At 25.0% G+C, this 22,373-nt stretch overlaps 1 protein-coding gene across 2 annotated transcripts; it reads left to right on the top strand.

Moving 5' to 3' along the window:
- The first annotated feature begins 1,833 nt into the window (after positions 1–1,833).
- LOC145835091 (glutathione reductase, mitochondrial-like) lies at positions 1,834–20,874 on the top strand. 2 transcript variants are annotated; one of them, XM_082942635.1, is made up of 12 exons: positions 1,834–1,955; positions 2,870–3,005; positions 5,431–5,549; positions 5,860–5,929; positions 12,347–12,461; positions 13,672–13,759; positions 14,441–14,627; positions 15,014–15,175; positions 16,087–16,198; positions 16,403–16,534; positions 16,970–17,103; positions 20,584–20,874. In XM_082942635.1, the coding sequence occupies exons 1-12, from the start codon at positions 1,900–1,902 to the stop codon at positions 20,731–20,733; spliced, it is 1,461 nt and encodes a 486-aa protein (XP_082798761.1). In that variant the 5' UTR covers positions 1,834–1,899; the 3' UTR covers positions 20,734–20,874. The 2 variants fall into 2 exon arrangements, with proteins under 2 accessions (XP_082798761.1, XP_082798762.1); XM_082942636.1 differs by lacking the exon at positions 1,834–1,955 and adding an exon at positions 2,256–2,376.
- Positions 20,875–22,373: the final 1,499 nt, after the last annotated feature.

The following is a 22,373-nucleotide window of genomic DNA, read 5'->3' as shown; positions in this document are numbered from 1 at the left end:
AAACAATTGACTTGTGTCCTGGACCGATTTGCGAATTATTTATAAATCTTGTAATTAGATATAAAAAGATCTTTTTATAAGTTATATAATTGAAATAAATTCATTAAGTAAAATAAGTTCGAAAAAGTGTTTAAAAAATACTTATACATTACAAAATTAAACAATTTAAAAAAAGTATAATTTTCATCAGAATTACTTATACTTGCACAAATGTAAACTTACTAAATAAAAATCGTTTTTACTACTTACAGTAAACTTTATATCTTTAAAAATGAATATATTCAATAAAACCAAAGTATCTGTTTTATTTAAGAAAAAATATCAATCTCTTTAATATACAATACAACAGTGATAACAACACCTCATTGCACATAATTTAAATAAAGTTACACAGAAGTTAAAATAGACCAACTTTATAACTGTTATTATAGTTTATTACAACTTTTCAAAATAGTTAAAAGTATACTTTTAAAGTTTAACTTATTTGATTGTATTTGTTAAAGATAAAAATCACAAAAAAAGTTTATTTCTCATAGGCCGACACGTTTTTTCTTGTATCTTTGCAAAAATAAAGATCAGAAAACTAGCAGTAGTCTTAACATTTATTGTAGCATACAAAAAAACTTGTAAAATTGTTTAATTTTTCTTTAAGCGTGACGTATTTTTGTAAACTTTTTGTAAAAAATTCTGTCATAGGGTTATACTACCGCGGTGCACTAATTAGTTGCGTTCTTTTTGAGTCTAAATTCTTATGAAATTATGAAATTTTTCCTTGTTGAGTTTTAACTTTTGGAATACTAGATAACCATTAAAAATAGTTGAAAAAAGTCAAATTAGGCAGAAAAAATAAACAATAAAGGATAAAGATATCAATTCTTTATTTTTACTTCTTTTATTTTATTGGGTGGCACGCATGCGTCAGTGTCCCTCTCCACGCTACGCCCCTGTTTGAAACCAATAATCAGTCTTAACTATAATTTAATTATTTTTTGTTTACTTCATTATTTCTCTTAAATCAATTAAAAACTATGACATATAATATTTAACTAGTATGTAAAATATTCGTCTTATTTTAGTCGTAAAGTATGTAGTTAAAAAGTATTAAGCGGAATATTTTTTTTCGGTTTTGAATAAACCCACCTACAGAAATTTTATTTTAGATTTATACCATTAACAAAACAAAGGACTTGTATTAATTTGAATAATTTACTGTATACAATCTCAATTATACTTAATTATTTGCTGTTTTATTTTTTAAAGCATAGTTTTTTGTAGAAAGTAATTTTCTAATATAAAATAAAGTCAATTGAAAGTTTATCTGTTGCTGCGTGTTTTAAGTTTAAAAACATAAATGTTTAGTGTGGGTGAGTGTTACTTTTGCACAAGGGGACTCTATTGCATGAGTGGACAATTTTGCACGGCGCCTATTTTGCACGAAGGGTTACTTGTGCACGGCGTCACTTTTACACAAAGTACGCACTTAAAGAGGTACACACCTGCGTAAAGTACGCACCCGCGCAAAAGACGCACCTACGTAAATTACACACCTGCGTAAAGCACGGACCCACCTTAAGTACGCAGCCGCGTAAAATGCATCATAAAATTTTTCTAATTTGTTTATGTCGAGATTTAGTGCGTACTTTACACGTACTAAACGCGGGTGCGTACTTAACGCAGGTGCATACTTTACGCGGGTGATTACCTCTTTAAATGCGTTCTTTGTGCAAAAGTGAAGCTGTGCAAAAGTGACCCGTTCCCGTATGGTGTTGTTTCAACAATTAATGTATTAACTACTAAGATAATACCCTAACATAAAAAACTATCATGGTATGATGTCATGCACAGCTATTGTTAGTAAAGCACTATATCAAAAATTTTGATATAACAAAGCACAATACAATGAATTCGATTCAAGCCTTACACATTCTTAGAAGACACTTAAGTACAAGTATAAGGTTAAACGCAGTTATGCTTGTATATAGTTCACTTTAAATGCTTTTCAAGTTTATTTTTAAACCAAAACTACAGTAGAGACAGTCTCTTAGATAAGTTGTTACATTTTAGTTTTATTGTCTTCTTTAATAAACAATGTTTTAATTTTTTTCTAGTTATATTAACTTAACTAAATATAAGTTTAATTTAAAAACAATAACTAACTTAGCTTTTTTATTTAACTTGTTTTGATTAACTAAGTATATTTAATCTAATTGTATCCATTAAATATATTTACAATTAAAAAAAAAGCTTTTAAAAATAGCAGATAAACATCATTTATTAATTAAAAAGATTTTAAAAAGGCTACCTTATAGATATAAAAAAGAATACTACTCCCTGAAAACTTTAGAAAATCTACTTATCTTATTCCTTGTTAAAAAGGTTGTAAGTTTTAATTCCATAAATGTACTTATAAATACATATCTAAATTTACAAAAGTTAAGCTTCTTATTAATATTAAAGTTACTAATGGTCATTGTAGACAAAATTTACTTGAATATTCTCCAAATAATGTTAACATTTTTGATTTAAATCTTTTCAAAATTGATAAGTTTGAACATAATTTTCAAAGTATTACATACTAAAAAACTTAATTGATAAGTTTAAGTTTTAGTTGAATATCCTGTTTATAAATAAATGTATTATTTTGTGTTCAAATTCAAAACATACACTGTTATTTTTTGAATTGATTTTTTATAATTAATTATAAAATTGACAATATCTAGCATAAACATAATAGTTTTGAAGAATGTAAATATTTTATTATGCTTATAATCTTAAAAATAATAGTCATAAAAATACTATAACATTTAATAACCAACTTTAGGTTTACAACTATTAATGTCAAGAATTAATAAACATAACTGATTGTCAGGAAAATGGCTGAAGTAAAGCAAGTAGACTATTTAGTCATTGGAGGAGGGTCTGGTGGAATTTCTAGTGCCAGAAGATCTGCTGAGTTTGGCACAAAAGCACTTCTTATTGAGCATGGTCGTCTTGGTGGTACTTGTGTTAGTTTGAATAGCATGTTTATATATTATTAATTTTTAAAAACAAAAATATCAAAATAATTTTAATATATATATAAATTTGTTTTTTGTAACTAATGTACATCTATTTTTAAAGATAACTTTTTATGTTTATACATTAAACTTGAAATTTACAAAAAGCAATATTTGTTTTTATTTTAAAATAGTGTTATCATGCATCAAAAAGTTTAACAAAAATATTTAAAAACAATCATGAGATTAACTTTAAAAACCCGAAAGTGTAGAAGTATAGCTTTTAATATTAATAAAGGAGTTGCTCAAGTAATTTTTTCAGATATTAGACTATTGTTAACTGTGTAACTTTAAGTTGTTTTCATTAAGTAAAAAGTATCATATTATAATTTTTAATCCAATTGTATAAACTTGCAAGCTTTTTTTTTTTAACTTATAAGTTTATCTAAGTCAAACATATTTTAAAAGAAGAGTTTAAAAATGTTATATAAACTAACTTAGCTGTATTAAAAAATTGAGCTATAGTAAAGTAGGGTATGTAGATTTTTAACAAATTAAATCTTTTTTTTGATGTAGTTATTACAAGATGCTAGTTAAAGATTTTAATACTTAGACAACAAAAATAGTTTTTGTTTTAGAAATACATAATGTTTAGTTTTTGTTTTTATTAGTTAGTTTGGAAAATACTGTTTACTATGTATTGTCAGGTTTCATAAGTAATTAGCAAATGAAAGTTTATTTATTTATTTGAAGTTAAAATTATTCTCCTTAAGTAATTAAAGAATCCTAAATAGTCTGAAAAGTTTTATGTTTTCAGTTAAAATTGTTTTCAAAATGTTTTTTTAAATTCGTTAATAAAAATTTTCAAAACTTTTTTTTATTTAAAAAATGACCTAAAAAAAACTATTAGCTCAGTAAATCTTTTAGTAAACTTGTAAGTTTATTAATCGTCATACTACTTTGTTGAATTTGTAAGAATTAAAGATATTATAAGAAAAAAAAGTTTGCTTAGATAAGATGTTATAAAATTGGTAATTAAAAAAATTTACTAAATTATACTGTATATTTTTGATAATGGTATTATTTATAGAAACATAAAAGTTATAATTAGTATGTTATATGTTTTTAGTCAATGCATTTAATTACTTCATGTTGATCGTTTCCCATCAAAGCGTAAATAAGTATAAATTTGTAATTAAAAATTTTGCTTTTTATGTTAATCTATAAATTTTATGTATATTATATTGAAATATGTTTTTATCTTTGTTATAAAAAAATGAGCTTTTTGTGTTATTTTTATTTTCGATTTTTTTCAATATGTGTCTTTCTGTTTAAGTGGCCTAGGTTTTGATGTCTAGGTCCATCATATGGACAATAAACTTGCAATAGTAATAATAATAATATTTTAGAAACCAATTAAAATATTTTTCTAATAAAATTTTTTTTAAATTATATATAATAAACATATAATATTTAGTTTTTTTTTGGTTTAATTTAAACATTATATAACATCTACTCATTTTTTTGTGATTTAGTTTCCAATTTATAAATTAGTTTTTACAAAAAAATTGTAGTGTTGTTTTTATTATGTTTAATTACTATAATTTTATAAAAAAATTTAAACAAATTTAAGCAGAAAATGCATTGTAGATTGAAATAGTGGAAAAGCATGTTTAGTTGAAGTTAGTTTGTTTTAAGCAGATTATTTTAGTGCTAACTTCAAATATATTGTTTAATATATGTTTTTTTAGATAAATTAAATAAGAATAAAATAACCTAAGATAGTTTTTTTTAGTTATAATAAAAGTTTCAAGCCAATTGTTTCATTTTTACTCATTACAAAAATTTACATGTTTATCCGACAATTCTGTTTAATTGTAAAAAACAATTCTTCAGCATGTAAATAAAAAATACTTAATATTCCTTATTATCATCCTGAAGAACTGAGTTCTTAGCAAATGGTGTGACGCAAAACTATAATGAGATAAATAGTTTAGTTTAAGAATACTTTAAAGTAAACTTTTGTCAGCTTTTTATATATATTTTTTTTACTACTTACACTGTGTAGTTGAAGATTATGTTGATAAGAATACTGCATTAAAAAAAATTAATGTCACTGTATTTGTTTAAATCTAACAAATTACTAATTTTTTAATATTTAGCTAATTTACTCCTTTTATATAGGTTTTGTTTGACTGTTTTGACAAGGTAATAGTTTAAATATTGAAAAGTGTATTGTTTTAAAATTTAATTGTACTCTTAAACAAAAATTATAACTTATGTTCTTTTATTTATGAGTTTTTGTAACTGAAATTATAAACAGTTATCTAAATGTTTATGAGTATAAGTTTGGATTCGACTTTTTTTAGTCAGAATTAAAACTTACAAATTTTTATCTTAATTAAAAATAATAACCCTTTTTATGTGTTCTTAGGTAAATGTTGGCTGTGTTCCAAAAAAAGTGATGTTTTACACAGCTATGCATGCGGAAATTTCACATAATCATGAAGATTATGGATTCAAAACAAGTCGAAATACTAATTTTGACTGGAGGTAAGTATAAAATTTTAAGGTGTTCATACATAGATTATAAGTAGTTATAAAACTCTTCCAAGTCTTTCAATTTCTAGGTTTATTTTTTTTAGAAACTTTCTACAAAAATTCTGAACTATTTAGAAAATAAATAAAAATGTGTATGCTATTATTTTTTGATTTTTTTTGCTAATGTTTTAAGCATTTTAAGCTTGTTTAATCTTTTATTCTTAAAATTATAGTAACAAGCAAGAACTTAGGTATAACTTTAATGACTTTGCAGTTTATAATTATTTTTATCGTCATTACAATTAAGCTTGAATTTATATAGTGTAGTCAAAAAAAAGAGAGATCAATACATTGCAAGATTGAACGGTATCTATGATAGAAATCTTAATAATGTGAGTTTAACTGTTTTATTTTTCTAATTAAAGAAAATATTTATACAGTATTCAACGTTAAAACTTTGTTTGTATATTGAAGCATCATGATAATAGTTGTTCTTTGTTATCTATTTGTTGTCTGAATTTAAACATAAAATAGTTTAAAATTTTCCAAAATATGCCTACTTCAGGGTTGCTACTTTACCTGTAATACTGGAAAAACCTGGAATTTGACAATTTAGGCAAAAATAACCTGGAAAAACCTAGAATTTAAGAAATTTTGAAAAAAACCTGGAAAAATCTGGAATTTTTAAGAATTTTAACATGTTCAGTAGTAAAATTTTGGTTTGACTCAAAAAATTTATCATATAGATAAAAATTTTTTGTCAACACCAAACATTTTTTTATTCAAAAACACATTTTAAGTAGCTTTACAGTATCTTTTCAATCTTTTTATACTGTTTAACACTGTTTCTTACCTTAAACTTAACTTTAAACTAAAAATAAACCCAAAAATGTGTACTTTTAAAAACCTGGAAAATTTTTTGAAAAAACGAGTGGCAATCCTGCTACTTATATTAATCCAAAATATAACATCATATAAGTCATAGCATGACAACGTCATAGGAGCAGGGTTGCCACATGGTCAGGAAAAGTCAGGAATTCAGGAAAAGTCAGGAAAAATTAAATAAAAAAACAAAAGTCAGGAAATTTGATAAAATTAAAAAAAAATGTCAGATTTGTCAGTTTAAATTTACAAATTTCCTTATTTTCCAAAGCCTTGAAACGGTAAAAATTAATTAAAAATTCTTTAAAGTTATAGAAAATACCTAGAAATTTACAAAATTATTTAGTTTCCAATGCCTTCAACTGGTATAAATTAATAAAATATCCTTAATAAAACTGCACAATTTTTCTATTAACATATTGAACAAGTACCCTACTTGAACAAGCATTAAGCTTTTTAGTATTGATGATCTGTAGCAAGGACACTTCCATAGTGAAACTGTGATATATACACAAAAGTTTAAATGCAAGTAGTGTTCATGTAACTCTGTAACTGTCAAATATGAGAAAAAAAGCACTCACTGTACATATGAATGAAGCTGGACATAGAAATAAAAGGCCAGGAGTTCACCAAATCCATTAATTTTTCTATAGTGCTGGATCAAGCTCCAATGGGTTAAGTGGTGAGAGCAGCGGCAGAGTAGTAAGTTGTAGAGCAGCGGTGTAAGCCCATCAATAGGTTTGGAAAGTAAGTCACAAACCACAACCAATAAAATTTGATGGGCTTACACACTGTCAAGCACAATTACCCAGCCAGTTCGTGTAACAAACTGGCGGAGCTGAACAAAAAAATGTTTCTTGACAGTACAATAGCACAGTCATGTCAGATGGCCCCAACAAAATTATCATACATGATAAATTTTGGCCTTGGACCACATTTCGAAAACATCTTGCTGGAATGGACAAACTGGACAAGCTGTGTTTATAAGGTAAAATAATATAAGTATTTTGCTGATAGAGCTGTTTATTGCAAGTACATCAACCATACACAGATGGGTTAAGTGATGTAATGGAAGTTTGATGATTGAATGCAACAAAAAAATGTTGTTTTAACCTATATTAAAATAAGATTAAAAGCTACATATAGTTTCAAGTGTTAGATTATGTATTTTAGAACAAGTTTAAATTAGGAGTTTCATTTAGAAAAGTCAGGAAAATTTTGGTAAAAAGTCAGGAAAAAGACAGGAAATTTTTCTCAGCTTGATCTGTGGCAACCATGTAGGGGGTAAAGACCAATTTAAAACTATCTTGAATGTTATTGTATTTTATATAGAATGCAGGTATGTTAAAAATATTACGATTAGATGAAATATTTAAGTATGAGAGATAACTGTATACATTGTAGTTGATGTTGTTCCGCACCCCATATGACTGCTTAGTCTTCACATGTTAAAAAAAAATCAATTTCAAAAATACAAAAAATATATAGTTTCTTTTAAAAATAACTTAGTTTGGCTTATAACTATTATTTTTCATAAAATTCTTAACTTTCTTAAGTTATTTTCTAAAGTTTTTGCCCTTATTAGATAAAAATCCTAGGTTGTCAGGGTTTTATTGTGAAACAAATGAAATATTTAATATTTAAGTTAAACAAATTTAACACTACAAATAAAAATAAATACTGTAACTTAGTATTGTTTGTAACAACTACTTAAATCCTTTAGATTTAGATAAGCAAGACCGATTGGAAAAAAAATAAATATTATTACTTTAAAAAGTTTATAACTGTTTTTTAACCATCATGTCTGCTAAGTGCAATTTTAAAAGATAAAAGTAAAATTTGGTACATGTAGAGCAGGGGTCGGCAAACTGCGGCCCGCGGGCCATTTGCGGCCCTTGAAGGGTCAATCTGCGGGCCGCGAGCACGATTTTTTTTTGAATGGAATGCGGCCGCGAAAGAAATTTCTGCGGCCCGTGAGCATGTAAATGTGGCCGGCTGAGCAAAAATGTATTCTAAGTTCAATATTTTATGGTAAAAATGTCGTAGTTTATTAGAATTTTATTAGTTTCGTTCGAAGTTCTTGTATAACATTTTGATACTATTAAAAGGCTTAACTGCTTTGTGTTAAAAATGTAAAAAAGACAGATTAGCATTTGAGTTGTTTTTTTTCTCAGTTTTATAATAACTTTCTTCTTACAATAACAAGTTATAGTCTGAAAAAAACAGTTTTAAAAGTACTAAAATGTTATTTATATAACACCTATTAAGTAAATGAATAAAATGCAAATGTTTTCCCTTGTGTACAAAAGTAATGGACAATAGTTAACAAAAATGTCATTTCTTTACAGTTTATATATTTTCCTTAGTATGTAACTTACACCAAGATATTTTATCACTATATTTAAAAGTACACAAAATCATTAAAAAAAAGTAAAATGGTTTGTTTTATTTAGGTTTTAACATATTTAAAATGTTGTATAAGTTTTATGTGCACTTTATTTTAATTCCTATGCACACCAATGTACAGAAATGGTCATTCTTAGAACAATTTTGAAACATTATTTAAGTTAGATTAAGTTCAATCTAAGCATAATTTTTGATCATAATTGTTTTTACATACAATATCTAAGAATGTACAGACACATTTAAATCAATAAATATGACATAAATATTTTAGTTTTTGTTCAGTATAAATTTTAGTTTTACAAACAAAACTTTTGACAACTTAAGTTAATTTCTTTGCATTTCATTGCACACTTATATACACAGGTGATCTTTTTTGGAAATACCTATTTAATACAAACTAGATTTAGGGATGATAAATTTGTTTAGTCTGTGTATTAATAATTAAAATTGTTTAAATTTAAGCAAATAAACAACTTAACATTGTTACACACTCAGACTAAGTCAGGCTAGTTTATAAACCTCTCGAATATCATGCAAGTATAGCCGTTTTTCAGTTTATGAATTAAACTTTTTTTTTTATTCTAAAATGTAACGATAGTTTTTCGATCAGCCAGGCAGGAATTTTTGCTTTGAAGAGTAACAAAGTAAACTTATGATGTATGTTTCGTTCATTTCACAGCTTTGGTTTTAATCATGATATATGTTAAGTTTTAAGTCTTGCAGCTGCTATAATTGGAAATATAATTTTTATTATTGTTTACATATAAATGTGAACAATCATTGTTGCCAAAAAACTTTGAATTTTGAAAAAACTTGAAATTTGACAATTTAGGCTAAAAAATCTGGAACTTGAGAATTTTTGAAAAAAACTATAAGATTTAAACAAATTTTACATGTAAATTAATGAAATTTTGACCATACACAAAAGATCTATCATATAATACGTTTTTTGTTCTCAACAATTTTATTTACTAAAAAACACATTTAAAGTCGCCTAACAGTATCTTTTTAACTTGCTATACTATTTTAGAAAGTTTTTTTACTTCAAACTTAGTTTTATACTAAAAATAGACTAAAAAACTTGCACTTTTAAAAACATGGATTATATTTAGAAAAGCTGGAAAAAGTTTCTTAAAAACCTTATGCGGCCCTGAAACTGTTTACATTCTTTCTAAGAGTTAAAAATAGCACAATTATTTTTGTTTGACATAACCTTTTTATAAGTTTTCTGTGTGTTTTTAATTTATTTCTACGCACATCAATGTACAGAGATGCTCATTTTTAAAGCACATTTTTTAATAATACTTAAAAAAAATAAGTTGGTAAAAATATCTCAAATAAATATTTTCAGATGAGCAGCGTTTGTTGTTGCTTTCATCTTAATAGATCGATTAAAGTCCTAATTTGATTTATTTGACTTTGAAATATCAGAAATTGTCTAAGAGCGACTTTTTGTTGTCACTGAAAAAAATAACACAAAACTTTTACTATCACCAACACAAGTTCTTTAAAAAAATTTTTAAATCTAAATGGTGTCTCCTTTGGAGTATTTACTTTTGCTTCTTTATAACTTACCTTGACAAATTTTTCTAATAAGTTTGTAGTTACTGAAGATTATAGTATGCTTTGTTAAAAGTAACTTGAGCAATTTACTTTTTTTTTTCGTTTCTCGCAACAACTCCTAATTAACGTTTTGTGATTTTTATAAATTGTCTTATTTTTCTAATATACTCTTTTTTACAAGCAATGTTTTTATTGCAGATAAAGCAATAAATAATTGCTACAATTATCTTCTATATTTCGTGAGTTTTATTTAAAACAGGGCTGCCAAAGAAACAAACTAGTAGAAAAACTTACACTTGGTTAAACCTATTTAAGACATTTTAGAAAACTTAGGTGTACGTGTGAAATTTTTATTTCAAACACTTTAAATAAATCTTTGAATTCTCAGAATAGTTTTTATGGCTTTAGTGAAGTTTACTAATTATAATTTTTACTTTTCGTTTTAAATATTTTGTACTTTTTTATGATTATACTTTAGTTAAGTATTTAAGCTTTTGTTTTTTCAAATCAAGTTTTTGGCTTATTTAACTTTTAATAAACTCAGGCTGGTTTTATGTAATTCAGACATTTTTGCTTTAAAAGTGGGAACCATGTAAACGACTAATTAATTGTTAATAAGGTTTTTTATTAAAGTGTTCAAGCACTAGTTATGTTAAAAAATTCTTATATTTTTCTACATAACATATAAGTATTAAATTTATTTAGTTAACTAGTTACTGAATTTTTTTAAAATGCAAATTATTTAAAACACAAAAAATATTTTCAACAGTTGAAATTTTAAAAATATAAAAAAGTGGTTGACAATATAAAAAATATATAAAAGTGACTTATAGATGGTTTTAAAGCTTGGTTTTTATAGATAGTTAGGTTGTAAGTAAAATAAAAAATATATTAAGTTAACCTTATTAACTTTTAATGATAGTACATAGTTATCAAGCCTTGAGTATATTAGTTTATGAAAATTGTATTCCATTAATTATGTATAATTTAAATAGGTATTCTATATGTAGCTAAAAGTCTTAAAAAATAAAAAACTGAATAATTTTTTTTTGTTACTATCACTAAAACTGCGGCCCGCGAAGATTTTGGAAACTTGAAATTTGGCCCGCGAGCACCAACTGCCTGCCGACCTCTGATGTAGAGAAATATATTCAAACCCTTAAAGTATAGAATTGTAATATATGAAAAAAAACTAAATAAATTTTCGTGAGTTCTTGCTGAAAATTAAGATAAGCTTTAAAAACCATTGAATAAGAAAAATTCAATTCACCTCAAATGGTATTAACATTACTAGTTTTGTTTGCTTAATAATTTACTTATATTAAGATTCACTTTTGTCCAAACTTGTTATTTTTATATTTTTTAGTTTCTTTTGTTGTTGTAAATATGCATTTGAAGTTATAGTTTTATCAATAGGTTTTATGTTGTTTTCAACCATTATTATATATAAACACTAATTTGTTAGATATAACTAAAGTATTTTATAAGAAAAAATACAATTTTATACTATTTTTGAATCACAGCTATAAATATTTCAAAAAAAAGTTAACACAAAGTCTAGCCTAAGCTTTTGTTGTAAAATATAATTTTTTGTAAATTTTTTGAATAATTAAATTAATTTGTAGTTTCAGATAGTTATAATTGTATATATTCTTTTAAACAAACTAAAAAAACAGAATTTCAATACGAATAAGATTTTTAACATTTTATATGAATGTTTAAAATAAGTTTTGGTAGTATATATCTTATAACAAACCAAAAATATTTATGGCAATTGAAATCTTCGATACTAATAAAAAGTGTTGGTATACTATAACACTGTTTACGTGAATAATATAAAATAAGTGCTTTCCAATAAAAAAAACAATTTTTAATTATTTTTAACATGTTTTTGTAGAAATTAAGACTTGTTGTTTTCTTATTGAATATTTTTTCTAATAAAAGTACTTTGTGTGTAGTCAAACGTTGAGAAAGTGTTTGGTCATGCTGTTTTCAATGGAGAAAAATCTCCTCACCCAGTGGTGGAGGTTGATGGAAAGAAATTTACCGCGCCTCACATATTAATTGCCGTTGGTGCGTGGTTTGTTTGTTTTTTATTCAGTTTTTGAAGTTGTTTACTTTATGACTTGCTGAGAACGATGATCTTGATTTTTTTTATATCGTTTTTCATAGTATTAAATAGTGTAAAATTTGCTTACTTTAATTCAACAATATCTTTTTAATTTTATTTATTAAAGCGTATATTAAACTACATTTTTGATTTTTTAATTATGTAATTTTACATTAACTTCTTTTTATTATTATATTTAACAATGAGTTGCTTTATTATTTCAAAAACTTTTATACTAATGGTTAATAAGCGTCAAAGCTTTAATTAAAGTAAAAACAATATATTTGTATGTAACTCACTACTTAAAAGATGTTATCAAAAAAAGTGAATATGAAAATAAAATGCAAAGTCCTTAAATTTTGTTGTATTTTTTTCGAAGTTTTAACTTTTAAGTTTATGATATAACATACCTTAAATTGATTTGAAATCAAGTTTTTGTTTTATTAACAACCAGTTTTTTGTAGGGCTAAATACTTATCTTTTCAAGTTGAGTATAAAAATTAATATTGTAATTGAGGTAATTTTTTATTGTATTTTTAGTTTAACAACAACCTTGAAGTTTTGAAATATTAAAAATTTTTAACATTGTTTTTAAAGATTGATATCTTATTGATTGTTATTTTAATAAATGTTAATGAAGTTCAAGTTAACAACTACAAGGTGGGCCATAAGTAGAATAAAAAGAATAAACACCCATTTGTTTCGCGGATCTCTTATATTTTTTCTTAACCTTTCGTTGACAGCTTTAAACTTTTTTTGATTAAAAATTGGGTAGTCTTTTATTCCAAGCTAGGTCTATAAGTGTACCAAGCTCCTCGAATCTTATTAAAACATAATATGCTGCGGATTTTTCCACCTTCAACAGCTTATTAATCTCATAATTTGTCTTCCTGCACAAAGAAGCTTAATTATTGTCTCTGTTTTACTAGTAAAAGAACGTTTATAAAGTTATGAAAAGAACAAATTAAATTTTTAAATTGAACGATCTAAAATTATTTTATTAATTTTTAGCTGTAAATTTTAATAAGCACAAGGACTTTATGTTCAAGCTGTAAATTGTTTTTTTTAACTTATGTATTAATCTGATATGTCTGATCAATATCTTTATATATTTATGAAATCGTTGTTGGTTCTATACATTTTCTTATATTTTTCAACATTGATATGTTTTAGGAGGATACCCGTCAGTACCATATAACATTGAAGGTGCAGAACATGGAATTACCAGTGACGGTTTTTTTGAACTTGAAGATCTTCCCAAGTTATTTGCATTTGATTTTTTTAGTCCTTTCAATTAAGTATGTACTTAAAGTTCCCACTACTATTTTTATAGTCTTTTTAGCTTTTGAACAGTGTTTAGTTTTTGGAAAAATTTGATAGCTTTACTTACCTAGCTGGATTTAGGAGTGCAACTTACTAAGGCCACTCAAGTTAAACAATCTTCTTTGAATATTTTTTAAGACTAAAGCTAATTTGATGTTTGATTTTCTGACTTATTTTTTATTTATTTATTTACTTTTTTGTTCTAGTTATTAAGCCCTATTGTTTTTATTTTGTTTATTTTTGGGTATTCAAATTTGTTTAAAGTTATTTTTATTCAGTTTTTGACTTTTAATACTTTATTTTTTGACAAAGTCAGGTTTGCTCAGGCTATTTTTTTGTAACTTAGGCTAGCTTTTTTCTTTTAAGAGGTCCATTAACTGCAGATTGCTTTAATTTGCACTTTATAATCATCACAAATAAAAAAAAATCTCATGCAATTAAATATATTACACTAGAATTTTTTTGTTTTTGAAGTTAAGCTAAATGTTTTACGAAGTTTTTTTTCCAATATTAGTAATTTGACTTTCGTAAATAAAGTATACAAATTAAGTAACAAATTGCTGTGTAATAATGTTGTACAATATTAAAAAGCTTATTTAAAACTACTTAAATTTCTAAGGAAAAGTGTAATAGTTGGAGCCGGGTACATAGCAGTTGAAATGGCTGGTATTTTGAATGCGCTTGGATCCGAAACAAATATGCTGATTAGAAATGACAAAGTTTTACGTAGCTTTGATGAAATGATTAGCGAAAACGTAACTGAAAAACTAGCATCCGATGGTATTAAGCTAGGAAAATATACTAATGCAAGTTTCAGTACTTGAATTTGAGATAGTAATTTTATTACATTGTTAATAATTTAAAACCTTGTCGCATCTAAAAGTAAACAGATCAAGTGTTCTTTTACATTTATTTACATCTTTAGCAATTTTTACTTAAAAACGTAAGTAACTTTTTCTAATATTTACTATTGTTCATAAAAAGTTTTTTATTGTTAGCCGTTTTTTACAGTTTTTATATATTTAAAGTTTTACAGATGCCATAAAGATGAACTATTAATTATGTGCTTTATTGTCTACTTAAAAACTATGTTCTTACTTCATTTATTAAATTAGATAATTGATTAACTGTCTGAACAAGTCTATTTGCTTTTACAAGATATCTATTTAGTACTAACAACTTCTTACTACAGGTAAAAAAAGTAATAAAAAATGCTGACTCAACTCTTGATATAGAAGTTGAAACAACTGAGCCTGGTAATGACCCTAAAAAAGAAGTTATACAAAACGTCAACTGTTTGTTATGGGCTATCGGACGGAATTCCGCTACTAATAATATTGGCCTTGAAAAAATAGTTAGTTAAACTAAAAAGATAATAATTAAAGTTGAAAGTTTTATTTTATAGTTTATATGTTGTTAATTTTATTTGTGTAGTTTATGTTCTAAAACTGAAAATTTTATTTTGTTAATTAAATTTTTAAATACTAAAAAATCTGAATTTAGTCTTACAGAGAAAACTAATTTATTTCTGTAACTTTTGCGTATACGTTAAATAAACTGTTATTTAATTTAAATTTATTTACTAAAATAATCAAAAAAACATTACATGTTGATAGGGAAAAAATAGAATGATCCGCTGGTCCGGTTTAAATATTTTATTCAAATAGTGGTCAGTAAATAAAATATAAAGTTTACATTAGGTTATAGTTCAATAATTATCTATTGATTAATTGTTATTTAAAGAAGTTAAGACTGTGAGATTTTTGCAACTAAGAATAATTTATTACACAATCAGTACTATGTTATCATAAGAACATGTTACTTTTTAAAGTTAGTTAATCGATTTTGAATTAGAAATAATAGTTTTCTATTTAATCCCGTGCTTAATTGTTTTAGTTCTTGTTTAGTTTTACAACAACAGTTTTTTATTACTACAAGTTCATGAGTAACTTATCAAGTAGTCAAGAGTTTCATAACAAGAACATAATCAATTTCAATAAATTGTTATCTTAGTCATTTTTTACAATACTTTTACAAAATAAGTATACTACTTGTACTTTGTTTTAAAAAATTTCTTAATTTATTCTTTTTTTTACCATTTTTTTATTGTGCATTAAGTTCAAAGAAAGTTAATAGTTTTATATTAGTAAATATATTTTTAGAAGACTTGATAATTTTTTATAAAGCTATAAATTTAAATCATATGTACTGGAAGACTATGAGTTTAAGTTGTTATACCTTTTTAACATTTTAGCAACATTTTAGGGAGTGGAAATAGATAATAAAGGGTATATAAAAGTTGATGAGTTCCAGAACACGTCAGTTTCAGGAGTGTATGCAGTTGGCGATGTTCAGGGAAAAGCATTCCTCACTCCAGGTTTTTTGCTTCTTTAGTTAAAAAGCAATTGTAAAGCGAAGTTATAAAAATATAACATTACTAAAAAATATTAAAGAACTGAACAAACAATCAGTTTGTGCTCCATTGGTTTGTAATAAAAATTTATTTATTTAATCTCGTTTATAAGTTTGTACTTTAGTCAAGTTTTGAAAAAAAAAACTTAAATAATAAAAATAAACTTAGCTGCAATAGCGGCGGGGAGAAAACTTGCTCATCGACTTTTTGATGGAAAGTCAGATTGGAAGCTTGATTACGACAACATCCCTACCGTTGTGTTCAGTCACCCTCCTGTGGGTACTATCGGTCTTACAGAAGGTAATTGAAAAGTAAAAGCTTTCTAGAACTGTGCCTTATGATTTAATTATCTAGTAGTATAACTGTACTATAATGTGTTTATCAGAAAAAGCAAGATTTTATTTTTATCATTTTGTTAAGCTTGGCATTAGCTTTTTTTTGTGAATAATAAATTTAAATAAATAAAGATATTGCTTTTTCACTTTATTTACTTAAAAAATAAGAATTTAATTTTTTAAATTTATTTTGCAAAGTAATTTCTATAATTTACAATTTAAGTGTAAATAAATTATTGCTGAAAATAGAATTAAAAATATTGATTCTTTATAAACTTTTTTTATTTAAGTTTTGTAAACTTCACGGCATAGAAAAGCACTAATGTTCTCGTTAAATAACCAACAAGCAAAAAAGTAAACTAGAAGGTGCTTATTACATTTATTATATTCATACTTTTAGCTGAAGCCCGTAAAAAGTATGGTGATGACCAAATAAGGATATACAAGTCCAAGTTCACTCCCATGTATTTCGCCATGACGAGTAGAAAAGAAACTTGTGTGATGAAACTGGTTTGTGCTGGTGCTGATGAAAAAGTATGTGCTCATGTTTTGTAAAGTTTATAGAACATATTTCAAATTGATTGATTAGTTTGGTTGTAGGTTATAAAAGGGCTCCTTTCACAAATAATAGTAAGTCTTTTAAATTTTAATAAATGAGTTCAATACTTGTACAACTTAACTTTATTTATGAAATATATTTATTGATTTGATTAAATTCATAAGTATAAAAAGTAACTACGATTTAATGCTGAAATCTAAATTTCTATGATTGAACACTTACCATGTTTTAAAAATGTATTTTTCATGTACTTTTAGATCAAAAAAGGTTTATTGTTTTACTTTTATCATTACTTTTTTATTAGTTTTTTGTAAACAACTAATTCTTTAAGTACTTCAAAAGCTTTATATAGTCTGTTATTTGTAAATAATTTTTAAATCGAACATATAATAGTATATTAAAATGTAAAGTATAAGTTTAAAATAATATAACTTAATATATAAAATAATATAACCTAATAAAATAATATAAAAGTTTAAAATAATAATTAGTCAAAACTGCATCAAAATTTAGTTATACATTAAATCTATATAAATTAATGTATAAGCAAAAGAATAAAATTCTTTCTTTGATATATACTAGGGACATAGGGGTATATTGCAATGTATAATTGATTGAGTATCGAAATTAAAAGTTTTTTATTTTTGCCAACTTTAGATTTCAGTTTATGACCAAAGATATAAAGTAGAGCAGTTCTACAATACCAAAACTTATTAGTTTTAAAAAGTCAGACAAAGTAAAACAAAACATGAATAAGTAAAGATACAGTCACCTCTCGCGAATCTACACACATTGTGTCCACAGCAAAAGTGCGTAGCTAAACGAGAGAACGTGACTAAGCGAGAAGTTTCAAACATTGGATGTTTTCTTATGCATTTGATTAAAGACTGTTTTCGTACTTTTTCACTTTTTTTGTTCACAAAAGTAGTTTTCATTTAACTTGTACATATATCTAAAAAGTTTTCCAATAATTTTTTTTTTCATATATATAAAGTATTTTTTTCTACTTTGTTCCTTGCCCACCTAAAATTTAACTTGTTTTGCATGGTATTAGAAAAAAATCTTTCTCTAGTACTATGCAAGACAAATTTAGTCTTAAATTGAAAGAAACAAATTAGTTACAGATAAAAGATTTATCGAATTGAAATAAAACTTTATTTCATAAATAGTGTTAGGAATTAATCGAACATTGTACTATTTTTTATATAAAAGTAGGCTAACACATCTAAAGTATAAAAATTAAAGCCATTTAGTTCAATAAGTTTCTTATGGAAGACACAAATAAAAAATGCAAAATATAATTTTTATTAAAAACGTATTATTCCTATCTTTTTCAAAATATTTACGTTAAATTTTCATTAAATGTTCCTTTCCTTATTGTTACCAAAAAACTGTTTTTAAATTCAAACTATTATTTTTTGAGAATTCTAAAATGCGTAACTAAATGAAAGTGTGTAACCAAACAAGTGCGTAGATTTGCGAGAGGTGACTGTATGTAACATGCTAACTAAACTTAATAATATTTAGCCATGTTTTGTTGTACTTCTTAATATGATTTTTAGTTTATAATTCATAGTTTATATTTTAATCATTTATTTGAAAATAATTTTTGAAAATTATTTTGTAACTGACAGGCCCTTTTTAGCGAAACATTGTTTTGTAATTTACTGTAAAAATAAAATATCATACATTATTTAATTATTTTATAGTTTTACTGTTCGCAAAATAAAATAGTCCTTTGTATGATGATTAGCAATATACAGGGTTGCAAAAAAACCTGTAAAAACCTGGAGTTTTAGAAAAACAAAACAGAATCTCGAACAAAAATCACTAAAAAACATTGAAAAACCTGGAATTTTAAACAATTTTTACATATGACGTGACAAAATTTCAATTAAATATTAAAAAAAAATTATAAGAAAAAAAATGTTTTATCAAATTTTTTATTAATCAAAAAACACATTTGAATTAGCTTTACAGTATGTTTTCATTGTTATTATACTATTTAAGATGATAAAAGGCCCGCTATCAGCCGAGATCGGCTATGCGTAATTGTGCATGGAGAATAAAAATAAATGATAATTATAAATTAAAAAGCACAGTGATGCAGTAAATAAAATAAACAGATATTAATAAAAAGCAAAAAAATAAATGAAATTCATTCTGCTTCTCATTTCTTCATCTTCTTCGGTTTCTTAAAGTATTCTTTTTATTTTCTTTCAGTCTTTTTGTTTACAGTAGATCTCCATTTGGCGTGGTCATTTGCAAGCAACTCCCACTCATCAGTTCTTATATTCAAGCTTTTTAGGTCGCGCTTGCATACGTCCTTAAAACGTAATTTTGAACGACTTCGGTTGCGTTTGCCAGCGACCAACTCACCACACAACAAAGACTTTGGGATTCGCTCAGCACCAATCCTCAGGACATGACCGAGCCATCGAAGCCTGCGCTGACTGAGGGTAAAGTACATGGTGGTAAGACTATTACGTCTCAATAATTCCTCGTTGGTGATCTTTTGTTGTCATGCAATTCTAATAATGCGACGATAGGTGAAAGGTATTAATTTTCTTATCTTGCACGCTAGACAACGTCCATGTTTCACTTTTATACTTAAAATTGACCAAAAATCTTGTTTTTTAAAAACTTTGAAGAAATTCTGAAAACATGGAAGAAATTTACAAAAAACCTTTGGTAACCTTGAATATAAATCGCTTTATGACCAAGTTGATATTTTTATAAGGTCAAGTTTATTTATAGTCTATCAGTTGAGTAAGTAAAACAATTACAATTCGGTATATTTTTGGTCAATTGATTTTAGTTTTTTGTAACTTTTAAAAGTACAATAAGTTATATATTTTAAATGAATTTTGTTTTTACTTTATATTATTCTTTGTATATTTATGAAAATTAAAATAAATTGCCAGATTTAAGTTTTTAGAAGATTCGGAAACAAAAAAGTTTTAGGTATTATATAACATGATGATGGTTTTGTATTCATTCACAGTTTTTTTTTTGTTTTTACTTTGTCAGTATTCTTAGTTTGTTATGTTGAGCATAAAGAAAAAAACTTTCTTCGTTTAAATATTGTTATTTGTTTGCATTTTTAATTGTTTACAAATATATAGGATGATTTTTGCAACTAAATTTAAAAAGACTTATACAAAAAGTTTAGTGCATCAAACTAGTGAAAAAGCTAGTCTCTTCAGCGAGGAATATAATTATTAGTTATTTGGACAATCTTATAAGTACATGATATTGAACCAAGAGCTAACTCCCCGTTATAATCTATAGTTTTTTAGTTTTCTTTCAAAAATTATTCATATTATGTATTACATTTAGCTTTGGTACGATTACATTCATACAAACAATTAGCTAAATTTTATGCGTTTTTATATTTTTGATTTACTTTACTAAATAATACTATAGTTACAGTTAAACACCATTTTTGTTATTAGGTCGTCGGACTTCACATGCAAGGTATGGGTTGTGACGAAATGCTGCAAGGATTCGGTGTTGCTATCAAGATGGGAGCTACAAAGCAGGATTTTGATAATTGTGTTGCAATACATCCCACTAGCTCCGAAGAACTGGTGACAATGCGGTGAAAAATTCCAATTTGTTTAATACAATTATTTCATATTGGAATAGAAAATTGTAGAATGTTTATAAATTTTTTTTTAAAACTAAACTTATACTACTAAAATAACTTTAAAATGCAGTACTTGACATTAAAGATCATAAAACTGTGCAATGATTATTTTTTTAGTATTATACCACTATAATTGCTTCAGATTAGTTCTTAAAAATATTACTAGTTTTTTAATATACTATATTTAACAAACATAAAATTAAAATAATTGCTCTAGTATAAACAGCTCTTTCTATGATTTCAATTGATATACAAAAATTAAAACTTGACATATCATTAATAAGTTATGCATTTTAAAAACTCTAAAATGCTGAAAATTTTGTTTTTAATTCGTTGCTGGTACAAATAATATCTATATCAAATTATATTTGATAGTGTTTTAATCAATATTCGTTGGTATTAGTTAAATAAAGTCAGTATAAGTTTTATATAGAAGGATCTCAGATTTCAACTTTGGGTTAAGTTTTAATTTTTTAATCGCTTGCTGATACTTTTGAATAAGATACAAACTTTTTATTGTTTTATACACCATATATGATGTCATTTAGCAACAACTTTGTAGCAATAATTAAATTTGTTTACAAAGCAGAGTTGTCTTTAGTAAATACTTTTTAAGTTTAGAAGTCAAAGATATCTTGTAACAATTTATTGAGCTCTATCATAATAAACTGGATCATTTTAAACGCGATAATTTAATTTTTATTATTTTACGTATAAGAACTTAATTAGTAAAGCTCAAAATTCTAAAAATATTACACTTCGGCTTTTTAAGCATAATAGTTTTTCGTCATTAAATGACAGTAGTCACAACATTTTGTATTAGTTAGTTATTGATGGCTTAACTATTTTTATTTCTCGTCATAAATTGTCCGTGTAAATAACTACAAAATTTAAACAAAAAATATTTTTATAATTTTATTTTGATCATCATGATAGAAGTAAAACAATTCATAAAAATTACTGTAAACGCTTTTAGAAACAGATTTTAAGGAAAAAAAGCTAAACAAAAAATAATTCAGATTATTACCTTTAGGGCTATAAGTTATTTACCTAGTAAGGTTTATCAATTAATTTGTCCACAATAAAAATATATTTTAGTTTATTAACTTTTAGCTTTTTCTAGTGTTTTTACAAAGAACAAAAGTGCATACAAAATATGACTTGTTGCTTATTATTAATTAAATGTTTTATAAGTTTCCTACAACGAGTTAGAAGTTATTTAAACAAGTTAAAAAAATAATTGGTCACGTATCACGATAATACAATGTTGTCTTGAATTAAACTATAAAATCATAAAAAAAAAACAAAGCAATGGCGAGTATAGGCACTATTTTTCTGTTCATTAACAAAGCTGTTTTTTAAAGTTAGCTTTAAATAAAACTCTTTAGAAAATGTAGTTAGTAACTATGAGTATGTAATAGAAATTGTAAATTATAATCTAAATAAAAGTATATTTTTATAACATTAATGTTATAACATTTGAAGTGTCTCATCTTTTTAAATTTTTTTATAAAGGAGGTTTGAAACGAAAATGGTTTTAACTTACTCAACTGATACAGACATTATGGTAACTAGCTTACTCTGTAAAATACTTAC

This window comes from Thalia democratica, chromosome 4, assembly GCF_965202585.1.
Source record: "Thalia democratica chromosome 4, ktThaDemo2.hap1.1, whole genome shotgun sequence".
NCBI lineage: Eukaryota > Metazoa > Chordata > Thaliacea > Salpida > Salpidae > Thalia > Thalia democratica.
This window is presented reverse-complemented; position numbering and strand designations above follow the sequence as displayed.

What these genes read in the sequence shown, in the direction of transcription:
- LOC145835091 (XM_082942635.1), top strand. Translation starts at nt 1,900, where the DNA reads ATGAATTCGATTCAAGCCTTACACATTCTTAGAAGACACTTAAGTACA. An exon ending in AATACTAATTTTGACTGGAG is followed by an intron (nt 5,550 to 5,859) that starts GTAAGTATAAAA and finishes GAATTTATATAG; the next exon opens with TGTAGTCAAAAAAAAGAGAG. An exon ending in GTGCTGGTGCTGATGAAAAA is followed by an intron (nt 17,104 to 20,583) that starts GTATGTGCTCAT and finishes TTTTGTTATTAG; the next exon opens with GTCGTCGGACTTCACATGCA.